The sequence below is a fragment of the Gopherus evgoodei genome, chromosome 6 (assembly GCF_007399415.2).
Source record: "Gopherus evgoodei ecotype Sinaloan lineage chromosome 6, rGopEvg1_v1.p, whole genome shotgun sequence".
Lineage (NCBI taxonomy): Eukaryota > Metazoa > Chordata > Testudines > Testudinidae > Gopherus > Gopherus evgoodei.
The window spans coordinates 92,314,237-92,340,001 of NC_044327.1; the positions used below are offsets into that span (position 1 = coordinate 92,314,237).

A 25,765-nucleotide genomic window follows, 5' to 3' on the forward strand; every position below is an offset into this window, starting at 1 on the left:
ATACAGCATTTTTCACTTCTCTCTGTGAAATAACCTGCTGGTTTTAGTCTAATTCTCTATGGATATGTTTCAACACCCCCAAAACACCATGACAGCTAATATTTATCGGGTTTGCTTTATGGCACTCTCAGTAGAGAGGCCAAGGACACAGTACATATATAGACTTTACTGCCCTTTCTATCCTTGGAGGTAGCAACTCTAAACCAAAATTGAAATGCATTGGTAGGGCAGCATGAGGAAGCTAGCCCTGGTAGAGTGTGACCAGAGGTGCTCCCTTGCCAAACCTCAATCTTTGCAGATCATCCAACTCATCACCCTGGAAGCAAGGGACTGATCCTGCATATGAATACCACATATGTTCTGCAATTTTCTTCTGAGGTCTGAAGCTAAATCAGACATTTTTCCTGATGTTGATTCTGCTGTCCTCACTCTCTGGCCCTGTAGGTGCATCTCAGTTTTAAGTATATTTATTTCAAAGAAAAAACTGTGATACTTCAAATGTCTGTAACAGAGATTCTAGATATTGGTGCTGAGGACAGTCAGTAAAGGTCTGAAGTCCACATGCAATTTTATCCACAACATTTGAGTGTGCAGTTTCTCAGCAATTGTATCCACAAATTAGGTATTTTGAGAAACTGATTGCAATTTAAATACTTAAATGTTCATATGCAGAAATGCCCAATTTGCTAGTGCAAATAATTGTGTGTAAAATATTCCAGAGAAATTTCAGACTTCTCTTTCTGGAAGTCTGGCCCTATGAATATATGTTACATATTTTGGCTCTCTTTTTCCAGTGAGCTTGCATTTTATCATCTTTCAGGGAAACTGTTGACCTCGGATCACTAATGCCTACATTTTCAAAAGCAACCACTAATTTTGGATGGTCACCTTGAGACCCTGAGGATCTGAGTACCCACTGGAGTCATTTGGAGTTGTGGGTAATCAGCACCTCTGAAAATCAGGTCCTACATGTCTGAAGCTGGCAATCCAAAATTAGCAGATACATTTTAATTGTAGAGCTAAATCTCGATGCCTACCTTAACAGATAGCGATGTATGGTTGAATATATCATTATAAATGTTAGTGCCTCCTGCACTGCATATTGATCCTTTCTGAAACTGACCTAGGGTCCCATCTTGAGCATTGCTGTACATGTTTGCAAAGTGGAACCTTCAGTCTTTCTGTGGTTCTATAATAGTGTTTTCATTTGTAGTGTGGCATTGGTTGGGCTGGTGATGGTTATATCTGTGGAAAGGACATAGATATTGATGGCTATCCTGATGAAAAACTCCAATGCTCTGCTGATAGCTGCAGAAAGGTAGGAGACATTCTTTTTAATCACCCAGGGGAGTGATAGTGGGGGGCATGAAGAGGCAGTGGGGGAAACACTACCAAGTGTAATACACTTTTGCAAGTTTTTATGTTTATTTTGTTTAAAATATATTTTATTAAGAAACTTTTCAGGTTAATAGTAAAAAAAAAAAAAGTCAGCCAGCCCTCAGGAGAGAGATTTCAAGTAATGTTGTGGAATGTTGGTCATATTTCTTGGATTTATTTTTTGCTTAGGACAACTGCAGATTTGTTCCAAACTCAGGACAAGAAGATGCAGATGGCGATGGACTTGGAGATGCCTGTGATGAGGATGCAGATGGAGATGGAATTCCTAATGAAGAGGTACTATACACAGACATAGAACTTGGTTCAGGTTTGGGATCTTGTGCAGATAGGATGGAATGAAGTTGGAGCAAGGTGGGACGTTCTAAAGTTAATACAGTACCATTTTCCTAGGCATGTCTCACTGCCCTCACTACATTTAGCCACCTTCTCTTTTACTCACTAGCACCTTCTCTAATGCACTCATTTCTATTTATACGATGCTCACGTCAAAGACCTGAAAAAAATCACACTGTGACAAACAACCTTAACTCTAACCTACCAATAAGAACATAAGAATGGCCCTGCTTGGTCAGGCCAAAGGTCTATCTAGCCCAGTATCCTGTCTTCCAACAGTAGCCAGTGCCAGGTGCCCCAGAGGGAATGAACAGAACAGATAATCATCAAGTGACCCATCCCCTGTTGCTCATTCCCAGCTTCTGGCAAACAAGGCTGGGGACACCATTCCTGCCCATCCTGGCTAATAGCATTGATGGACTATCCTCCATTAATTTATCTAGCTCTTTTTTGAACCCTGTATGGTCTTGGCCTTCACAACATCTTCTGGCAAGGAGTTCCATAGTTGACTGTGCGTTGTTGAAGAAATACTTCCTTTATTTGTTTTAAACCTGCTGCCTATTAATTTCATTTGGTCACCTTTAGTTTTGTTTTATGAGAAGTAGTAAAACACTTCCTTATTACTTTTCCACAACAGTCATGATTTTACTAGACCTCATTCATATCTCCCCTTAGCCATCTCTTTTCCAAGCTGAAAAGTCCCAGTCTTATTATCTCTCTTCTCATCCGAAGCCCATTCCATACTACTTAACATTTTGTTGTCCTTTTCTAAACCTTTTCCAATTCCAAGATATCTTTTTTGAGATGAGGCAACCACATCTGGCACCAGTATTCAAGATGTGGGTGTACCATGGATTATATAGAGGTCAACATGATAGTTTGTCCTATTATCTATCCCTTTCTTAATTATTCCCAGCATTCTGTTCATTTTTTGGCTGCCACTGCACATTGAGTGGTTGTTTTCAGAGAACTATCCACAATGATGCCAAGATCTCTTTAATAGCTAATTTAGACCCCATCGTTTTATATGTATATTTGGGATTATGCTTTCTAATGTGCATTATTTTGCATTTATCAACATTACATTTCATCCATCATTTTGTTGCCCAATCACCCAATTTTGAGAGATCCTTTTGTAGCTCTTTGCAGTCTGCCTAGGTCTTAACTGTTTTTAGTAATCTTGTATCATCTGAAAATTTTGCCATTGCACTGTCTACCTCTTTTTCCAGATCATTTATGAATATGTTGAATAGGACTGGTCCCAGAACAGACAGCTATGGGACACCGCTATTTACCTCTCTCCATTCTAAAAACTGACCATTTATACCTATTATTTGTTTCCTTATCTTTTAACCAGTTACCAATCCATGAGAGACACCTTCCCTCTTATCCCATGGCAGCTTACTTTGCATAAAAGCCTTTGGTGAGGGACCTTGTCAAAGACTTTCTGAAAATCTAAGTACACTATATCCACTGGATCCTCTTGTTCTACATGCTTGTTGACTCCCCTTAAAGAATTCTAGTAGATTGGTGAGGCATGATTTCCCTTTACTAAAACCTTGTTGACTCTTCAACAAATTATGTTCATCTATATGTCTGACAATATTATTGTTTATTATAGTTTCAACCTTTTGCCTGTTACTGAAGTCAGGCTTACAGGCCTGTAATTGCTGGGATCACCTCTGGAGCCCATTTTAAAAATTGGCGTCACATTAGCTATCCTCCAGTCATTTGGTACAGAAGCTGATTTAAATGATAAGTTACAGACTTCAGTTAGTAGTTCTGCAATTTCACATTTGAGTTCCTTCAGAACTCTTGGGTGAATACCATCTGGTTCTGGTGACTTATTGCTGTTTAATTTATCAATTTGTTCCACAACCTGCTCTAATGATACCTCAATCTGGGACAGTTCCTCAGATCTCAGATTTTCTGAGGAAACTACAATGCATTGGTGACCTTTCCAGAAAACACCATTCTAGTTGCCATGGATTGTAGAGGCTCTCTACACAAACACCCACACACAGATGGAATACAAGCTGTCAGGAATAGTAGCCCTGATGATGCCACAGCACAAACTGGCTGCTGAGCTCTGCCTTTACCCTCACACACAACTATTTCAAATTTGTGACAATATATATACTCCAGATCAGTGGCACCGCTAGGGGCACCCACATGGCCCCACAATATGCCATATTTTTATGGCCGCCTGGAACAACACTTCCTCAGGTCTCATCCACTCACACCCCTTCTCTACCTACGCTACATTGATTACATCTTCATCATCTGGACCCATGGGAAGGAGACTCTGGAAAAATTCCACCATGATTTCAAACAGCTTCTACCCCCACCATCAACCTCAGCCTGGACCAATCTACATGGAGGTCCACTTCCTAGACACCACGGTGCAAATAAATGATGGTCACATAACACCACCCATACCCGAAAACCTGCCGACCGGTATGCCTACCTTCATGCCTCCAGCTTCCATCCGGGCACATCACAGCGAATCCATTGTCTACAGCCAAGCACTGAGGTACAACTGCATCTGCTCTCAACCCCTTCAGACAGAGACCAACACCTACAAAAATCTCCACCAGCATTCCTCAAAAACCACAATACCTGAACAAGGAAATAGGAAACAGATCAACAGAGCCAGACGTGTACCCAGAAGCCTCCTACTGCAAGACAAACCCAAGAAAGAACCAACAGGACTCCACTAGCCATCACATACCGTCTCCAGCTAAAACCCCTCCAAACGCATCATCAGGGATCTACAACCCATCCTGGACAATGATCCCACACTTTCACAGGCCTTGGGTGGCAGGCCAGTCCTCGCCCAAGACAACCTGCCAACCTGAAACATATTCTCACCAGTAACTGCAACACCGCCCATAGTAACTCTAGCTCAGGAACCAATCCACGCAACAACCTCGATGCCAGCTCTGCCCACATATCTACGCCAGCAACACCATCACAGGACCTAAACCAGATCATCACACACCATCACCGGTTCATTCACCTGCTCATCCACCAATGTAATATATACCCATCATATGCCAGCAATGCCCTTCTGCTATGTACATCGGCCAAAACTGGACAGTCTCTAACGGAAAAGGATAAATGGACACAAATCGATATTAGGAATGGCAATATACAGAAACCTGTAGGAGAACACGTTCAACCTCCCTGGCCACACTATAAGCAGACTTAGGGTGGCCATCCTGCAGCAAAAAGCTTCAGGACCAACTTCAAAGAGAAACTGTGAGCTTCATTCATCTGCAAATTTGACACCATCAGCTCAGGATTAAACAAAGACTGTGAATGGCTTGCCAACCTACAAAACCAGTTTCTCTTCCCTGGTTTTCACACCTCAACTGCTAGAACAGGGCCTCATCCTCCCTGATTGAGCTAACCTCGTATCTCTAGCTTGCTTGCATATAATACCTGCCCCTGGAAGATTTCCAGTACATGCAATCTGACGAAGTGGGTATTCACCCACGAAAGCTCATTCTCCAAAAATGTCTGTTAGTCTATAAGGTGCCACAGGGATTCTTTGCTTGGTTCCTCAGATCTGTCACCTAAAAAGATGGCTCAGGTTTGGGAATCTCCCTCATATCTTCAGCCATGAAGACCAATGCAAAGAATTCATTTAGTTTCTCTACAATAGCCTTGTCATTCTTGAGTGCTCCTTAGTATCTTGGTCATCCAGTGGCCCCACTGGTGGTTTAGCAGGCTTCCTGGCTTCTGATGTACTTAAAAAAATTTACTATTACTTTTTGAGCCTTTGGCTAACTGTTCCTCAATTCTTTTGGCCTTCCTAATTGTATTTTATACTTCATTTGGCTAGTGTTTATGCTCCTTTCTAGTTTCGATCACTAGAATTTAACTTCCACTTTTTAAAGGATAGCCTTTTTACCTCTCACTGCTTCTTTTACTTTGTTGTTTAGCCACGGTGAGTTTTTTTTTGGTTCTCTTACTATGTTTTTTAATTTGGGGTATACATTTAAGATGAGCCTCTGTTAATGGTGTCTTGAAAAAGTTTCCATGCAGCTTGCAGAGATTTCACTTTTGGAACTGTACCCTTTAATTTCTATTTAACTAATCTCCTCATTTTTGTGATGCTACATTACTAGTAAGTTAACGTCATTAAAATTATAATAATAATTTAATGACAAATTTCCAGTGGAAAAAATACTGTGAGACCATGTAACTAAATCTCTTCCATTGTTGTTTGCAGTATTGGGATAGCAGTGGTTGGTACCAGGATGTTAGAGAGACAAGATGGGTGAGGTAATATCTTTTACTGGACCAACTTCAATTGGTGAGAGAGACAAGCTTTCAAACTTTCACAGAGCTCTTCTTCAGGTCTGGGAAGGGTACTCAGAGTGTCACAGCTAAATAAAAGGTCAGACCAACCGACAACTCTCTGACACCATGTACTATAGAGCAGTGGTTCTGAAAGCTGGTCCACCACTTGTTCAGGAAAAGCCCCTGGTGGGCCGGGCTGGTTTGTTTACCTGCTGGGTCCAGAGGTTCGGCTGATCATGGCTCCACTGGCCGCGGTTTGCCAACTCCAGGACAGTTGGGGCGTCTGGGAAGCAGCGCGGACCGAGGGATGTGCTGGCTGCTGCTTCCACTGCCCCCACTGGCCTGGAGCAGGCAAACTGCGGACGTGGCAGGTAACAAACCGGCCCGGCCCACCAGGGGCTTTCCCTGAACAAGCGGTGGACCAGCTTTCAGAACCACTGCTACAGAGAACTCAGAGAAGACCCCACACCACAATTTACCCAGGAACTAAGGATATAATCAATCCTTCCCCAAACAATTCCAAGAGAAACTCTACAAACTCACTCCCACGAACTACCCCAGTGACCTTTAACATGCTTCCCAAGATACACGAAGGAACCTGCACAACACTTTCAAAAGACAAGCCTGGGATCTTAAATTCATGAAAACTTTGCTAGACACAAAAAATCATTGGATTTATGGCTTATTACAAATCCACTAGCCCAGAGGTGGGCAAACTACGGCCCGCGGGCCACATCCGGCCTGCAGGACCCTCCTGCCTGGCCCCTGAGCTCCTGGCCCTGGAGGCTAGCCCCTGGCTCCTCCCCTGCTGTTCCCCCTCCCCCACAGCCTCAGCTCGCACTGCTGCCAGTGCAATGCTCTGGACGGTGGGGCTGCAAGCTTCTGGGGCAGCACAGCTGCAGAGCCTGGCCTGACCCAGTGTTTTGTGCTGCGCGCTGGTGATGGCGTGGCTGGCTCCAGCCGGGCGGCGCGGCTGTAGTGCAGCCAGGCACTGGTGCTCCAGGCAGCACGGTAAGGGAGCAGGGAGCAGGGGGGTTGGATAGAGGGCAGGGGAGTTTGGAGGTGTGTGGATAGGGGTCAGGGCAGTCAGGAAGGAGGGGGGGTTGGATGGGCTGGCGGGGAGCAGTCAGGGGACAGGAAGAAGGGATGGTGGATGGGGCAAGGGGTCCGGGGGGGCAGTCAGGAATGAGACGAGGGGGGTTGGATGGGCCGGTGGGTGGCAGTCAGGAGCAGAGGTTCCCAGGACAGTCAGAAGACAGAAGGAGTGGTTGCATGGGGCAGAGGTCTCAGGGGGCCCATCAGGAATGAGAGGAGGGGTTGGAGGCGGCGGGGGCAGAGAGTGGGGTGGCATCAGGAAACGGCCTGGGGGGTTGGATGGGGCAGGAGTCCGGGGGTGGGGGCAGATGGAGGTGGGAGCTGGGCCACAACCTCCTCCCCAACCTGCCCTCCATACAATTTCCGAAACCCAATGCTGCCCTCAAGCCAAAAAAAGTTTGCCTACCCCTGCACTAGCCCCACTTTTTGTGCTATGACTATACCTTAGAATACGTGTTAACTACTTATGCTAAACAATCTGCTCCATCCTGTTCTTAGCTCTGACACTGAGTATTTTTCCCAGACCTGAAGAAGAGCTCTGTGTAGCTTGAAAGCTTCTCTCTCTCACCAACAGAAGATGGTCAAAAAAAAAGATATTGCCTCACGCACCTTGTCTCAGCAGTGAAATAGTTAATGTTGACATTGAAATTTTCACTTCTATGTTTCAGACATATAAACGTTCCATTTTCATCAATTGGGCAGGTCTCACCTCCCAGAACTATTGTTACAGGCTGTCCACATATTGAAGACAACTCTGCATTTATTTACATGTTCATTTTTTCAAGGGTTTCTTGAACAACCATGAGAGCTAGGCACTCTTGTTTTTATTTAAATTAAAGCTTAGATTCTGTAGCATCCATCCATCCAATAGCAGTTTCACAGAATCCACCATTCACCACTTGTCTGGTGCCTCTTCCTGGCTGCTCTGTGGATTAGCTCACAAGGTCAACACCGCTTCCCACGGTTGTACACTGTCACTCCATCTTTCTCTCTGGTCTGCAACCCCTATCTTGCTTCAGGAGCTGCAGGATCCTCTTCATGAGTCAGCCCTCTGTCCAGGTCACGCAGCATTCCCAACTTCAGGGTATAGGCCTTCCAAGTCTCTGTCACTCCCAGTGATCCCAGCACTTTCAGTTCACTGCCCCACCAGTGCCATTTCCCCAGTGGTGGGTAGGGAACCCCAACCTGCCCTCTATTCCAGGTGGTGCTAGGACAGGTAGGGACTAGCCTGCCTTAGCCAGGCAGCACCACCAATGGGACTTTTAACAGCCCCGTCAGCGACGCTGACCAGAACCACCAGGCCCCTTTTTGACCAGGCATTCCAGTTAAAAACCGGACACCTGGCAACCCCATTGCCAGCAGCAGTCCCTGTCCAGTGCCAACTTCCTGGCTTTATAGGCCCTGCCTGTTACTGCACAGCTGAACCTGCTTGCAATCAACTCCCTGGCTCTTTCTCCAGGTGCAGCCTGTGGAGTTAATAGGCCTACCTGGCCACCTTAACCCCTTCCAGTCCTGTGTGGGGTTGACACCCCATCATCATAGGCAGATATATTAACAATGTTAATTAAATTAAAAATTAACAATGCAAGTAGCCCATGTCTCAGATTTTGTTATAGCAAAACAATTTTAAAATCTCAAAAACACCTAGGAGCTTATTTGTTAGAGGGAGTGACAATAAAGTTAGTCTCATCCCCAGAAAAGAATTTAGAAGCCCATTTATGAGTTATTGTAACTCAAATAATGAATAGTTTGGCGTGAGAATTCAGTCTCTATTCAGGGCCTGGTCCAAAGCTGACAGCAGTTAAAGGGGGCCTTTCCAGTGATTTCAAAGTGCTTTGAATCAGGCGAGGTTCTCAGAGAGTAAGTGCTGTCAGTTTGGGACAATTCACTGTGCATAATAAATGTGATGGGTTGGGTCACAAAAACCCTCTTGGGACTGCCACCCGATGTGCTGAGATTACCTCTGAGCCCGTTTTCTCTGGGAGCTCTGGACTTCAGTACCCTGTCTTGTTGAGCCAGACATGCTAGCCTGCTGCAAACACAGACCCAGGTCTGAACCATGTCCCCCAGAAGCTACAGGCTTAACTGAAAACAGCTTAAGAAGTGCTTCTGTCTCCATCACCCAGATACCCAGTTCCCAATGGGGTCCAAACCCCAGATAAATCCATTTTACTCTGTGTAAAGCTTACAGGGTAAACGCATAAATTGTTTGCCCTCTATAATACTGATAGAGAGATATGCACAGCTGTTTGCTCCCCCAGGTATTAATTACTTGCTCTGGGTTAATTAATAATTAAAAGGGATTTTATTAAATATAAAAAATTAGGATTTAAGTGGTTTCAAGTAATAACAGATAAAGTAAATTACCAAGCAAAATAAGACAAAATCACGCAAGTCTAAGCCTAATACAGTAAGAAACTGATTACAGATGAAATCTGACCCTCAGATGTTCCAATAAACTTCTTTCACAGACTACTAGACTCCTTTCTAGTCTGGGCCCAATCCTGTCCCTTGGCACAGTCCTTGTTCCAGCTCAGGTGGCAGCTAGGGGATTTCTCATGACTGCAACCCAATTTGTTCTGTTCCACACATTTGTATATCTTTTGCACAAGGCAGGAATCTTTTGTCTCTGGTTCCCCACCCCTCCTTCTAAATGGAAAAGCACCAGGTTTAAGATGGATTCCAGTACCAGGTGACATGGTCACATGTCCTGTGAGACCCCAAGCCTTCATTCTTCCCAGCCTGACTCACAGGACGCCTTGCAACTAAACAGAGCCATCTACAGTCAATTGTCCTAGTTGATGGCTCCCATCAAGATTCTAAATCACCATTAATGGCCCACACTTTGCATAATTACAATAGGACCTCAGTTATATTTCATATTTCTAGTTTCAGATACAAGAATGATACATTTATACAAATTGGATGACCGCACTCAGTAGATTATAAGCTTTGTAAGGATACCTTACAAGAGACCTTTTGCGTTAAGCATATTCCAGTTATATTTTATGAAAATATGCTAATGAGTGTGAATATAGTCATATGGAGTGCAACATCACAACAAAAAATGTAATTCTTGCTTTAAATAAAAATCCTAATGCAGTGCTAACTGTGGAATTGCTTTGGCACCTTCACAGTCCTGAACCTGCACTAACAATAATACACAGCTGATACTGTAAATTAACGTAGGGCCTTATTGTCCTGTCCAAGAGGGGATGAGAACCCAGGTGTTCAGCAGGGACGCACAGAAGAGGAAAGTGCTGCCTCCTTGTCAATGTCCCCCCTTGCGGAATTAATACCAAATTAGAAAACATGTTAAATCTGGAATTCACGCTCTTCTGGGTGAAAAAGTCAAATTGCCAAGCAGAGTCTTGGTTTGAGGATATACCAGTAGGGGGAGCTGGCTTTTCTCCTAATGCAGTATTTTTCAACCTTTTTTTCATTTGTGGACTCCTAAAAAATTTCAAATGAAGCTGCAAACTCCTTTTGAAATCTTAGGCAATCTGAAGACCCCCACGGGTCCACAGACCACAGGTTGAAAGCCACTGTCCTAATGGATTGATGCAGCGTGCATCCTGAAATGCAGACCCTGAAATAGAACACACTAAATAAGAGAACTGGCATATCAAGGCAGACTGTTTAAATGGACCCATGTGAAATGACAACCAAAAATGACTGTTATGAACAAACCCGTACTGCACACTGGACAGTAATTACCTCTCATCCACACACAATGTATATAAAACGTGGAAGTTGGTATAGGACCAGTGAATCTGGTCCTGATATTATTGACCACATAGAATGCCAAGCGTATTTACAATAATATATTTCCATCTGCAAAAGCGGTTTACAGTGTATAATGAGAGTTACATTCTTACTGGAGTCAAATAATCCCAACAGAAGGGAATTTTTGTTTGTCTCCCTTTTAGGATAACTGTGTATTGGTGCCAAACCTTAACCAGAGGAACAGTGATCAAGATATTTTTGGAGATGCTTGTGACAACTGTCGCACAGTCTTGAATAATGACCAGAGGGACACAGATGGTGATGGGAAAGGAGACACCTGTGATGACGACATGGATGGAGATGGTTGATAAATCTTCACTTAATTCTTTAAAATCACCCAGCATGTGCTGCGTGTTATGGCACAGCTACACTAGAGTGTTCACAGTGGCATGGCTGCACAAGCTGCACCACTGTAAACTCTCTGATGTAGCTGCTCTAAACAGACAGGCCCTTGGCTTAACTACTCCAGCCCCTGCAAGCAGCAGTTTTCCGCAAACATAATGCTGTCCAGTGCTCATGTCGGTGTAACTTGTCGCTCGGTGGGTGGTTTATTCACATCTCTGAATGACATACCTAGTATTTGTGTGTGTCCTGTAGTGTAGATATAGCCTTAGAAAGGATATTTGTCACCAGCTATTAGGCATCTCTAAGACTGAATACTTTAGTTCTAGTTTCCAGCAGTGATGAGGTAACCCAGCAATACTGTGTAAAACCCAGCAATTTTGACTGTTTCCCTCCTTGCAGTTGGCATGGCTGCAGTAAAGGACACAAAGTGTGTTGCAAGAATAGTTCTAACTAATCTATAATACTGCAGAGTGTGAGAATTATGAATTCCAACAGCAGCAGCAACTCAGGGCATGACTACACTTGTAGATGTAGAGCACTGGGAGTTAAACCAGCCCTCAGAGACCACAGCAGGGAAGGTGCTGCCAAGTGTTCACACTGTACACACTTCAGATGGAGGGGATGAAGTGTGTTGTGTGTATGTGGAGGGAGAGACAGTGTGTTTTGGTGGGCAAAGAGTGTGTCAGTGTGCTGTCTTGTAAGTTCAGACAGCGGCAGCAGGAAGGCGAAAACCCCTGACATCAGCCCCCACCCCCCGCTTCTCTCTCTCTCTCTCTCTCTCTCTCTCACACACACACACACACACACACACACACACACACACACACACACACACACACACACACACACACACACGCCTCTGCAGCAACAGGATTCCACAGTAATGGTTTGCTTTGTCTGGGAGCAGATAAGCATGCTGGCTGTTGAAACAGAGCTTTGAAAGGGGATCTCCACATGCCTGCAGCCAAGTTCTAAAAAATGACCAGTGTCCACATGACTTCAGGGGATTATGGAATGTTTGTGAAGGCCAATCACAGCACAGTAATGCAACACGTCATCCACACTGACACCCCGGCACTCCAGCCAGGGTGCAGCAAGATCTATGCTTCTTGTAGAGCTGGATTACCAGGAGCGCTCCAGCTGCAGGGTCCGGGCACTCTAAGTGCCTTGCCGGTGTGGACCCCTCAGAAGTTATGGCACCCAGAGATGATTTAATGCACTCTAACTTGCAAGTGTAACCAAGCCTTAGACTAAAATGCAGCAAATTTGGGGATGACATCAAACACATCTTCTCATGTGAGTTTGGTCAGAGATTACACATTCCATCTCTGCAAGCAGCTCCTAGTTGCAACCATTGTATGTAAATACTGGGGGGTTTGCTCCACCCTAAGCTCCAGGCACCGGGTAACAGTTAAATGCCACAATAATTCATATAATTAAAAGGCTGTTGAACATTTTAATGGACTATCAATACTAACAGCAAAACACCCCAAACCTCTTCACAATAATCCACGGGTCCAACTACATCCTAGCACAACTAACTGCCTCCTGCCTGAATGCCCAAGAGATCCCTGTCATGCAAGATTTTATTCTCATTGCTGCGTGGGGCTTGGGAGAAAATCAAGTCACCTTAAATATAATAATAGGGATGAAATGTCACATGATACAAACTATGCGGTATGGGGACAGAACACAGTGAGGTGTGCAGGAAAATGGAATGCAAGGCAATGTCTTTCGTGAGATGCTCCTAACCTTGATTAACACAGAAACAAAAATAGATTTGCTGTTAATGTTTATGATGTAATCACACACTGTGTCCCAAGTGAACTGCTGCAGGCATTGGTGATGGCTGAACAGCAATGCTGTATTCTGTGAAAATACATAAACAGATGCATTTGGAAAATACACACATTTGGAAACCTAGGGAATAATTTTGACTAATAGCGATGATTTTTACAGGTATTAAGAACCTTTTGGACAATTGTCAAAGGATTCCCAATCGGGACCAAAAGGACGGGGATAACGACGGTGTTGGTGATGCTTGTGACAGCTGCCCCACTATCAGCAATCCCAACCAGGTTAGTGAAGGGAAGAAAAATCTGTAGGATACGACAAGCACTCAGTGAAAAAGTGACTGTGAGCACCAAATAACTGTAGCAGGATACAATTGGAGCTGCAAGAGATCAGCTCCCATTTTGTTAAAGAATATGTAGAAAAAACTTCTGAAACTTTGAAAGCTGGAGTTTGGAAAAGGAGACTGGAAATAGGAACAGATAGGTGCTTTTTCACACTATGCATGTCTCAGTGTGCACCTCCTCTGATCAATATGCTGCAACATATCCCATCTGTGGTGGGCCAAACCCCAATCCTATAAAAGTCAGTGGGAAGACTCCATTGGGAGTACAAGTTCATTACATATATTTTTTCTTCCATTAGGGTCAAATCCTGATTTTCTTATTCAGACAAAAAACCCTATCACCACAGACTCAGGCACTGAGTAAAACAGAATAGACCTGCTACATTTGTTTATTCAGTTGTGTAACATTTTGTTCAGCTGTGTAGGCTTATTTTTAAGTTACATATGAGGGAAATCTCTTCTGGAAAATGAGGGTTTATTCATTTTCAGTATCTCAGGCAACTTCTTTTTAACTAAACCCCAGAAACTAGTACCACTCAATTTAATACTAGGTTGTTTTTCTGCCCTTGTTAAATAGATTTTCTTTTTTGGATCACCCACATAACCAGAAGATATATTTTATAAAAAGAACTGATCCTGTCAACATAGTACTGTCATTTAAATATTCTCTCAGCAGTAAATACTACAACTTCCTCTGTTTCTGTTTGCAGTCAGATATTGACAATGACCTGATTGGAGATTCTTGTGACACTAACCAAGACAGGTAGGTACCCCCTATCTAATATCAATACTGAGTTAAATTTAGCCCTGGCATAAGCTAGTCTAATTCCACCCAATTCAGTAGAGTTGCACCCACACTCCCACCAGGACTCAGTTCAGCCCTAGGTTATTTTCAGTACTTCCTGCCCAGTAAGAACATTCTTCGTTTTCATTACATAAAATTATCTTTTGAAATAACGATCATTCATAGCCATAGTCATCAGTTACTGTTGCTATTACAGTAGGTAAAACATCCCCCTCCCTTCCACTTTCTCCCATGCACATATCATCAGTTCAGGTCCAAAAAAAGGCATAGAACACAGGTACATGATATGATTCATAGCTGATTCCATAGACGCAAAACTGGCGAGCTCCACACAGAACTTATATTATCAAATAGACACAAATCAAAATCAAAACCAAAACCATGCAAACAATTTTAGGGTGAGGAGTTTTCCCCACTAAACACACAAGAGTTCACTATAACAAAATTTCATTGTAAAAGGCAAGGACCTACCTGAAAAAATGCCCCTTTCACTTTAGTATAGGAGTGGTAGTAAGGTCTCTTTATCCCTTGCAGATACTAGGCGAAGCAGCGGCAGCTGAGGGTGTGCTGGGGAATCCATGAAATGCCATTTCTTTTCTCCCAAAGGCAGCAACTGTCACAAGACCAGCTGCATTCACTTTTACTCCATAATGAGAGCAGCTCCAGCAAAACCAATATTACAGGATTATATTTTACTCCTCTTTCCACAAGGAAAAGGCAACTACTACTTGCCCCTCCTGAAAGCAGAGAAAAGGGGAAGTGATTAAATCCCTTAGGGATGCACAGTGGAAACCACTGAGCCCGGGTCTGCAATAAGGATTTCTTGAAATTACCCTATCATCATCTATCTTCATGTATGGGGATTAGCTTTATCATGGAGTGAAGCTTCACTGCAAAGAGAATGAGACTTTGCTTTCACTACTAAAAAGGTGTGTTTTCTGTCTTGGGGTAGCTATTACACAAGCTATCATAGGGTAAAAACACAGTGGAGACAAGGCACTGTAGTTTTTCCATGAGGTAAAGACAGGTTATAGCTATGCTACAGCTGCTACAGTGACATAGGTACAGCACTGCAGATGTGCAGGTGTAGCACCGTAATGTAAATGCTTCCCGCATCCACAGAAGGGGCTTTTCTGTCAGTGTAGTTAATCCACCTCTCTGAGAGGCAGTAACTAGGTCAAGGGAAGCATTCTCCCATTGACCTAGCTGCATCTACACCAGGGGTTTGCTCACGTTAACTACAGCACCACGGGCAGTTGGTGAACTGGCCGATGGGGGAGGCTAGTCCCCAGCCCCTCCCTTCTGCCCCCCCCCAGCTGCACAGGAGCACAGAGAAACACCCTCAGGGCCCCCAGCCCCCACCATCCCAGCTCCAGGCTGCCCAAGCATCCCCAGCCCCAGAGCACCAGGCTGGCGCATGGCACCGTTCTAGTGCCCAGAGTACCAGGCAGGCAGCGCAGTGTGGCCCCAGCGCCAGCCGCCTGGAGTCGCAGAGACAGTCCCCCAGTCCCAACAAGCCAGGGGCACAGAAGAGCAGGAACTGCAGGAAGGGGACCAGGGGGTGGAGTATGGGTGGGGCCACACCAGGCTTTTTGGGGAGGCTCAGTCTCCCCCAGCCTATGATACCCACTGCCCATGTACAGCACTCAAGGCATGAAATTTTTCACAGCCCTGAGCAATGTAGCTAGGTCAGGTGTAGACCAGGCCTAAGTGACAGCACTGCATCCTCAACTGGGATTGAGCTCACCTAGTTTACCTTGAGGTAAATCTAAAGTGCCTTATCTCTACTGTGGTTTTACCTCAGGGTACCTCACACACGTTTGTTATCCAGAGACAAAAAGTCACCTTTTTTAGCAGTGAAGACAAATCATGACTGTTCACTGATAAACGTTGCCACTACTCCTACTCTCACTGCACTTCACTGTGGCTCTGTCTACTCTAGGCCAAAAGGTACTGGGAAAAAACATTGCTGGAATGTCTTGAGTTTGCAACACCTCCTACCCCTACATAACACAGCCCCAGGTGCTTCACCAGCATGGGTTATACAGATTGGTTGCTGCACCTGAGGTAAGGTTTTCAGAAGGAGTCTGACGGAGCCATTGTATCTTATGGTGATTTCACTACACCACAGTCAGGAAGCCACAAGTAGGTTTGGAAGGACTAGATTTTTATTGGTAAAGATTGGTCAATCTTGATTTCACCGAACGCACAGAAAATATTTCCATCTATAACAATAGCAATTTACAGATAAGGAAAGTCAGATTAAATGCTGCTTGAGAACTTTAGTAGAGTCCCACCTCCATTTGTATAGCTCATGTTGTGATATGGGCATTAGCTGAGCTGAAACTGGTGCCATTTAGATATGGCTGGAAGGCAGTTCCTCTGCTTCCCCTCTCCCTCCTCCCCCAACCCCTGTGATTTACATGGGTTAATTTTAAGAAGAGGGAGCCTCTGAGGCAAGGGCACTGCCAGGGTCAGGTGTAGGGGGGTCTCTGCTTTGCCTGGAGAATGCAGCCTCCTCCCCATAATTTGGCACAACAGCGTACATTTAAATGGATTAAAAATTAGAAAAGGCTTAAAAATAAACATTAATTTAAAAAAAAAATCAAATCTCGCCAAGCCTAACCACTAGTGATGCAGCTGTATCAGTTTAGCTGGGCCTCAATGCAGAGCTGCTGCTGTATGGACATTTCCCCAAAAAACCTGTCAGTGCTGAGTACCATGGTCCGTCAGGAACCCCAGGACACACTGGTACAACATGACTTTTAATTGTGCTGTATTTAGATACCTCAAAATGTTTGTCAAAAAGCAGTGTTGCTAAACCAGGCAAGGAGAAGCCAGCAGATAACCACCTCCTGTTCTCAGTGTCCTCACATTCAAAAACTGAAGCTTCACTATAACCAGATTAACTATGAGCAAGTTTCACTGTCCCAGATATCCCATTTCATGGTCCTGGTGAGAGTTTTCCTTTCATTACATGCTGGCATCAGGATCCATCTGATGGCATCAACTGTACTTTGTATTTCATCAAAAACTATGAGGCGCCCTTGTGGCACCTTAGAGACTAACAAATGTATTTGGGCATAAGCTTTTGTGGGCTAGAACCCACTTCATCAGATCTAGCCCATGAAAGCTTATGCCCAAATAAATTTGTTAGTCTCTAAGGTGCTACGAGGACTCCTTGTTGTTTTTGCTGATTTGCAGAGTAACACAGCTACCACTCTGAAACCTGTCACCATGAAAGGCTTTGTATTTCATGATCACTTGGTTTTGGGCTCTAGTCTGGGGACAAGAACTGATTCTTTGTGGGGGAGGGGGAGGATTGTTTGTGTGTATGTGTGGTTTATTGTTTTGTTTGAATTCATAGTGATGGAGATGGACACCAGGACAGCACAGACAACTGTCCCACAGTCATTAACAGCTCCCAGCTGGACAGTGATAAGGATGGGCTGGGTGATGAGTGTGACGATGATGATGATAATGATGGGATTCCAGACCTCATGCCCCCGGGCCCTGATAACTGCAGACTGGTTCCCAACCCAGGACAGGAAGATGACAACAGTAAGTCTGTTCTACCCACCTATGCAGTCAGTGAACATGCAGTACACTTACTGTAAGGCAGCATATTCTCACCAAGGGGAACCAAGTTCACATAGGCCCCTGTTGTCCAAAATCTAAAGGCTGATTTCTCTTTTATACAGGAGAGAGCCCTGTTACTTACAAGTCAGGACTGATACATATTACGAGTAGCAGCAGCCAATGGCTCTATCCCATACTCTGGGCCAGATTCTGTGCTGCATCTCTCAAGGAGGCACAGCTGGGGTGGGGCGAGGCTTTAAGCCATCTTGGGACATCCCAGATTGTAGGCTACTCTGGGGTCTGGGCAGCCCAGGGACCGCTCTGACTTACAGAAGCCTTCCTTGGCTGCCTGTGAGCTGCTGCCGTCACACCTTTGACACCCGCCTTCTTGCCCCAGCATGCCCCTACCATTGAGGAATTCCCTCAGGGGGCACCTAATGCCCTTCATGCTGCTGAAATGGCATAGTGGTGCTAGCAGAATTAGAATTTGGCCCTTGGCTCTCACTTTCATGAACAATGTGAATTCACCAAATTTATTCAGATATGAAAGACAGACTCACATTAGGATCCCTGTGACTCAGCACAAAACAGTAAAATCATCTATCTGTCTGTTTTTCTTAAACTAACTAACTTGTAAAATATCCCTGGAAGATTTTTCAGTTGTCACCAGAACAATGATACAAAACTATCTTAAAAACAAGCCAATACTGTAAAATCTCAATACTTCACGTTAGTGATTGAGGGTCCCCATTGCACCTTACTAAATCTTGCAAACAAGCAAATAACTAAACAATTTACAAAGCAAGGAGAATGCATCACAGAATATACTTTATTTGTTAATTTGGATATTTGTATTTTTATGCTTAACTAAAAAATATTTCTAAAAACAATGGTGTCTTGGTCATTTGAGAACTCAGTGTGGAATTCTGCTTTCAAATCTTTGCTTAAAGGTGGCAAAAAAACCATTATTTTGTGTGTCATTATGTGGTATTAATTTTAGTCCAACAAAAGTGCTATACACTTGTATTCTGAATTTTGCTTGATCTGTTAGCCATGTCAGATCAGAGTACAGCTAATGGTGTGTTTGTTAAATCCTAATAAAACACCTGTTGCACATGTCAAATTTGCTGTAAATTTCAAGCACTTTGTGTAGGTTTCTTTGCCACTCTTAGATCAACAACTTGTGTTTGGCTAAAGCATATCTTCCAGAAAGGCAACCAGTCTTGATTTTAAGACATCTAGAGATGGAGAATCAACCGCTTCTTTCAGTAGTTTGTTCCAGTGATTAAGACTAAGGTGGCTGTAGCTGCATTGTAAATAAGTCCCCTTTTGTTTAATTGATGCATTCAGGTGATGGAGTTGGTGACATATGTGAATCGGATTTTGACCAGGACACAGTAATTGATCGAATTGATATTTGCCCTGAGAATGCTGAGATTACCCTGACAGATTTCAGGGCTTATCAAACTGTGGTTCTGGATCCTGAAGGTGATGCTCAGATTGATCCTAACTGGGTGGTTCTGAACCAGGTAAAAATATATTCAACACCATTTAGCTGCCAGAAACAAATCATTACAAAACAAAATAAAAAACCTGTGCTGAACTTATCAGAATCTGTAATGCTTTAGCAAAGAAATGAAAATCAACTGATACTTGGAAAGGGTATTTTTGAAAAAGTGTGCAACTAAGTTTGAAGTTACACATACTAACACATGGGCTAAAATAATTACAGACACAGAAAGCTCATTCTGGGAGAACTTCCGTGCTGCACAGAGGGCCAGCATGAGGCCAATGTACTGCTTTGGGATGTCTCATTGTAGTAATTGCAGTATCACCCTATTGTTTATCATGCATCAATAACGTAATTAATTTCCCCTCTCAGGGTATGGAGATTGTACAGACCATGAACAGTGATCCTGGCCTCGCAGTTGGTATGGACACCTTTTTTGTACTCATGTTTTGCAATAGAAAAGCTTTTGGCATGTGGTCAAGTTTTCTGCCAACTATTGGTCTTAACATAGTGTATATCCATTGCTCCTAGGTTACACAGCTTTCAATGGGGTTGACTTTGAAGGCACCTTTCATGTGAACACGGTGACAGATGATGACTATGCTGGCTTTATTTTTGGTTACCAAGACAGTTCCAGTTTTTATGTGGTAATGTGGAAGCAGACAGAACAGACTTATTGGCAAGCAACTCCATTCAGAGCTGTTGCAGAGCCTGGCATTCAGCTTAAGGTATTGAGCTAAGTATCATCATCAAATCTGGTGGCTCAGCGTTCTCTGTGTAATGACTACCCAAGCATACATGGCCATATAATGCCTATGCTGTTCTCACACCATTGCTGGGGGACCACCAGCTCTTTCCTAAAGGAAAGGTTAATTTAATGTCAGAGTGGTACCTTATGTATGTGCATCACTTTAATAAATATATGGAAATGCAGAGGATAAGCTGAATCCACCAAAATTTGCGTGCCAGTCAATGCTCATTAAAAATGAATAAGGCAGTTTTCATTAGTTGACCTAGAGTTGAAATGGGCCTTTTAAATTAGAATAAATACATTAAAATCAAACCTGGACACAGATCTCCTTCAATTCACTGGTGATGCCTAAAGTGACAATTTCAAAGAGGTCGTGTGTTTGTCTAAACCAGAACTTCCCCAAATGTGGTCCATGGCACACTCAGACCTGATCACATTCTGATCACATGCTGCTGGCTTCTCCTTGTTCCTAGCTGCTAAATGAAAAGACAGCAAACATTAAATTCTTTTATTTCTCCTTGTAAGCAGTTGCTATAATTGGCCCAAGGATGTCATGAGCTCATGTCTGGGGAGGGGAGGTGTGCACAAGGCAAGCCCTTTGGTAAGATGTGATCTCTCTATGAAAAGTGAGAGCTCCTGGTCTAACGCTTAAAGGGAAAATTCTCTTTGTTCACTTTCTAAACTATGCCATTTTGTCTAGGCTGTTAAATCTAAGACTGGCCCTGGTGAACACCTCAGGAATTCACTCTGGCATACTGGGGACACCAATGACCAAGTCAGACTGCTATGGAAAGACCCCAGAAATGTAGGTTGGAAAGATAAAGTCTCTTATCGCTGGTTCTTGCAGCACAGACCCCAGGTTGGATACATCAGGTAGGGACTGGCTTGTTTAAACCTTTGTAGAGCTAAACGGCAGTGACTGTTTTTTTTAGATTTGTGAAATTCTATTTAGTGTGGGGTGGTTTTGTTTTTTAGAAAAACCAAACCCCATATAATGACAAATATTGTCAAATGTCTCTGGGCTTTGTAGCTGCTAAAGACAGACACTGCTATTGTGCCTGGTTGTGCTTTAAAAGATTTTGAAAATACCAGTGACATCACTTCTAGAAACACATTCAAATCTTAACATTTCACAGATATTTGACTTCTGTATGAATATTCCTTAATGTTGATCCCTTGGAATATGTAAAAATAAACTGTGATAATTTATCCATAACACCAGTGTAACAAATAACAGAACTAATCAACCAAAGCTGGCCACATAGAAATTGTAAAGATAGTAAAACAGAACATTATCAGTAATTAGCATGAGATGAGATATATATCCATGATGTAAGCAGTGTGGTGTAGCTATGTTGGTCCCAAGATATTAGAGAGAAGGTGGCTGAAGTAATAGTTTTTATTTGACCTACTTCTGCTTGTGAGAGAGAAAAGCTTTTGAGCTTACATACAGAGCTCTTTTTCAGGTAACCTTGTCTATATGAGATATGACCTCAATATGTTCTCTGAGTGTATGTTAGCATAGAAGTTCTTCTTGTCCCTATGATGTTTACAAATTGCCAGGGGCAAGACAAGTAGTCATGATGGTGGAATTCACACTCTTTGAACAAAGTCCGAAAGTAGTGAGGCCATTACTGCAGTCGTCTATTTAAGTATTAAAAGGCAAACGAGATGTTGATTCAGCTATAAGACTATGGGTTTGGCTACACTTGCGAGTTACAGCGCAATAAAGGAGCCCCAGGTGCACTAACTCACTCCCCGTCCACGCTGGCAAGGCACGTAGAGCACTTTGACTCCGCGGCTACAGCGCTGCTGGTAGTCCACCTCGGCAAGTGGAATAACCTTTGCGCCCCTGCTGGAGCGCTGCAACACCAGTGTGGACGAGGTGTTGCATTACTGCGCTCTGATCAGCCTCCGGAAACGTCCCATAATCCCCTTAAGTCAAATGGCCACCCTTGGCATTGTTCTGAACTCCTGTAGGAATGTGGAAATGCCCTTTCAAAGCTCTGTTTCTGACAGCTGTCATGCAACTCATTACTGTGGAATGCTGTGTGTGAGCAAGAGAAGCGGGGGGAGAGGAGGAGGTCTGCTGCTGTCTGAACTTACAAGACAGCATGTTGACATGCTCTCAGTCCCCCCAAAACCCATCTCTCTCCCTCCACAAACACACAACACTCTCCCTGTCACACTCCACCCCACCCTTCCCATTTTAAAAGCACATTGCAGTCACTTACATGCTGGGATAGCTGTCCATATTGCACCACTCCCAATGCCACTGCAAGTGCTGCAAATATGGCCATGCCAGTGCGCTTGAAGCTATCAGTGTGGCCAGACTGCAGCGCTTTCCCTGCTGCGCTCTACAAAGGCAGGTTTAACTCAAACAATCTACATCTGCAAGTGTAGCCATGCCCTATGATTCACTCAGTGAGAAGCCTTTACAAATTGCTCCTGATTTTTAATCTGTTTTTCAGTAGATCTGGATTTACAGATGTGATTTGAGTGATGTTGGTCTTTGGCTGACATCCATGGAGAGGTGTAGGTCTCCTAAAGAAACAGGGCATTCTATTTTGTTAATATTTAAGAAGGGCAAAGCGACAAAAATGAGAAAGCATTTTAACAAGAAAACATCATTCAGAATCAGGGCCTTGATCTTGGAACATTCAAGTCAATGGGAATAGGCTCTAAAAGTATTATATGAAAAAATCTCTAAGTGCACACGGCCCCATCAAACCAGCTGCGTATTTACACTCTTTTTCAAGTAGGTTGAATTGGACAAAGGATTTAATAAACTTCAACATTAATCACAATTTTTGCAGCTCCCTGCCTTTCAGCATGTGCTGCGTATACAGCCACACACTCTCTTTTTAGTAACTCCAGTTAAAAATCCTCAGAAACCAAAGAAGTGGATAAAGCGAGTCTTATTTAATCCTTTGAGAACAAGGGCCTTCAGAACCAAAAGTGGAAGTCTGAGTCAACGCTTGGGCCGTAACTCATTACAGTATGTTATGACTAAATATAGCAGCCCTGTGGAATATATAGCACCACACATTTCTTGGAGACTTCAGCAAGGCCTAGGAATAGGTTCAAAAGCCAAAGGAGAGTTGGTTGACTAAATTCACCAGCTGTGCTATTTTTGAAACACCCGAATAAACAAAAATCAAGGATGGTAAATGATTTCTTTTTATAATGGTTTTATAACAAGGAAACTCTTGGGGAAGGTGTCTGTATTTCCATATGTGTTTGTACAGCTCCTAACACCATGGAGCCCTGATCCTGATTAATAATAATAAATACTGATATTCACAGGTAAGTACACAGCTGAACATTTGGTGTAGTTGGTATGGAGCTAGCATAGCCGACTGACTCCCCTGGTGTGGGGAGCATGCTGGGATGAGAGTGGGCATGTAGGGTTGCCAATTTTCTAATTGCACAAAACCAAAAACGCTTGCCCTGCTGTGGTCAGAACATACTGTGCTTTAGGGATCCCCAGCTAATGTAAGGCCTCCTACTCAGCTGTTAGAAACTAGCCTAATTTGGAGCAACACTGCCCCTTCTCTACCCCACTGACACAGCCCTGTCACAGCTAAGGGTTATTACCCTGGTTTCTTTTCAAGCTTATGGTGGTATGGTCCAGAGACTAGTCTAATGAACTTGTCACAAGGTAGACTAAAGATAGATATTATAAACCCTTTTGCAAAGCAACTGTGGCTATTTGAGAGCTAACAGGTTGCGTTTGTTTTATTCTGAAGGGCAAGATTTTATGAAGGTTCTCAACTGGTGGCAGATTCTGGAGTAACTGTAGACACTACCATGCGTGGAGGAAGACTTGGTGTTTTCTGCTTCTCTCAGGAAAACATTATTTGGTCCAACCTGAAATATCGCTGCAATGGTAACATTTCTCTTAGAGCGACTCAGTTCGTGATTATCAAATGACCTACTGTACTAGAGAATAAGTAGTTTAGGGTTTTTTTTTTTTATTAACCACTTTGCATCCTTCACCAACAAATGAATTTATGAACCATTGTGCCTGACGTGGCCTATCTTAGTATGGGTCACGTCTCACCAGAGGTAGAATGAGCAGCTCAGCTGCTCTGTTGCTCCTGATCTGCAATATACATGTAATCTGTCAGCACAGTTGTGCCCTTGTATGGAGCATGCTAACTACACGAAGTAGGTGCCGTTAGAAATGTTACTAAAAGACCAAATGGACAACACCTTAAAGTTAACCATACAGCAAGTGTGGCTTTGTCCTCGGTGAATTAGATATGATGTCCCACAGCACCCATCACCTGCACCAATATATCCACTGTATAGGATGTTAGCCAACCCACACTCCAGCCAAACTGCTGCTGCTCGACTCAGTTAATGGAAGGCAGTTTCTTATACCGGTCTTTACGGTTACAGTTGTTGCTATGAGCTTCCTCTGCATGATGCCTGGCACCACAGCTGAGAAGGCATCCTCATGTGCAGACAGACTTTAGACATTTCATGCCTCTTCAGTTTTGGCCAGGGCTCCTTCTAGCTGAACTCAGAGCTCTAATGTAGTGAGTCAGCATGAAAATCTCTGAATTAATTTTAAAACAGTGATGCAATACACACATTCCTGGGCTGTCGCCCCCACCTCGCATATACCACCACACTGCCCCGGTGCTCCCATGTACTTCGTGTACACAACTGTGCTTCCCCTTTAAATAACGAGCACACTTTTTCCTTATTTTATGAAATTCTTCTGAAGGAATTGTTCATGTGGGGCTATTTCTGTCGCATCAACTCATCAGTCTTATAGAAGCGGAACACAATTACTTCTCTCTTCTCAGACTCAACCCCTGCCTGACCAAACAGTCCCCTGTTTAATGCCATTATAGTCCACCCAAGTACTGAAGCAAAGACAGTTAGCCAATATTGCAGTGAGCAAATACTGACTGAGCTAGTAACTTACATTTGTTGGAATTAAACATTTAAATCCAAATCTCCGGCCCAGAACTAGTCCAAAGGTGACATGTTGCATGTTTAATGAGAGTTGCCAGCTTAGAATAGGTGAAGCAGGGTCTCAGAGCTGCTGGCCTGTGCTGCAAAGGCTCTGCCTTTAGTTTCAATGACAAAGCAAATTGCTGTGCTCAGAAATGTGATTCAAGAGAAAGAAAGACCCGGGGTGACAGGTGTAATTGGCACTTTATGAAGTGACAAGAGGTCTTAAGATTGGAAATTTGATTTTCCACAAAGTATTTCCCCCCCACCCTTCTCCACCCCCTCCCCCCCACTTTAGCACGTGTAGAAAAAAGGTTCAAAACTGACAGGCTCTGCTTGGCAACAGCCCTGCTTCCTAAGCTACATCACTGACTCTTCCATAGCAAAAGCACTATTGCCACCTATTCAGCAGTACCTTACCTTATGGAAATAGCAGCGCTGCCAACTCTCACAATTCTAACACTCGTCTCACAATGTTTTCTTCATGCTCCGGTTGCTGGAGTCAAATGATCTCAGCTTTCATTTTAAAAAAAGTTTCTCTCTAGCCCTCACCATTTCAGAGAAATGCTTGAACCTGTGATCCAAGTGAATCCTAAACATTTAAAAATACACGTGGCAAATAAAAAGCCTTCCCCTCCTTTTAATCTCACTGATCCTTGAGCCAAATTTGTGTTTGACTCATGATTTTTGAAGGCTTAAGGCTGGCGTTACTGGGTCCGAGTGGAACACGTGTCTGGCTTAGGTCAGGGC

At 43.6% G+C, this 25,765-nt stretch overlaps 1 protein-coding gene across 1 annotated transcript in view; it reads left to right on the forward strand.

Annotated features, from left to right (window-relative positions):
- THBS4 (thrombospondin 4) overlaps positions 1–25,765 on the forward strand; it is a 67,147-nt gene that overhangs the window by 39,372 nt on the left and 2,010 nt on the right. The window contains exons 11-21 of the mRNA XM_030566589.1: positions 1,214–1,318; positions 1,567–1,674; positions 11,064–11,223; positions 13,225–13,343; positions 14,113–14,165; positions 17,575–17,768; positions 19,137–19,315; positions 19,669–19,717; positions 19,828–20,024; positions 20,748–20,920; positions 23,797–23,936. Coding sequence (XP_030422449.1) covers positions 1,214–1,318; positions 1,567–1,674; positions 11,064–11,223; positions 13,225–13,343; positions 14,113–14,165; positions 17,575–17,768; positions 19,137–19,315; positions 19,669–19,717; positions 19,828–20,024; positions 20,748–20,920; positions 23,797–23,936 — 1,477 coding nt within the window. The remainder of the gene's footprint in view (positions 1–1,213; positions 1,319–1,566; positions 1,675–11,063; positions 11,224–13,224; positions 13,344–14,112; positions 14,166–17,574; positions 17,769–19,136; positions 19,316–19,668; positions 19,718–19,827; positions 20,025–20,747; positions 20,921–23,796; positions 23,937–25,765) is intronic.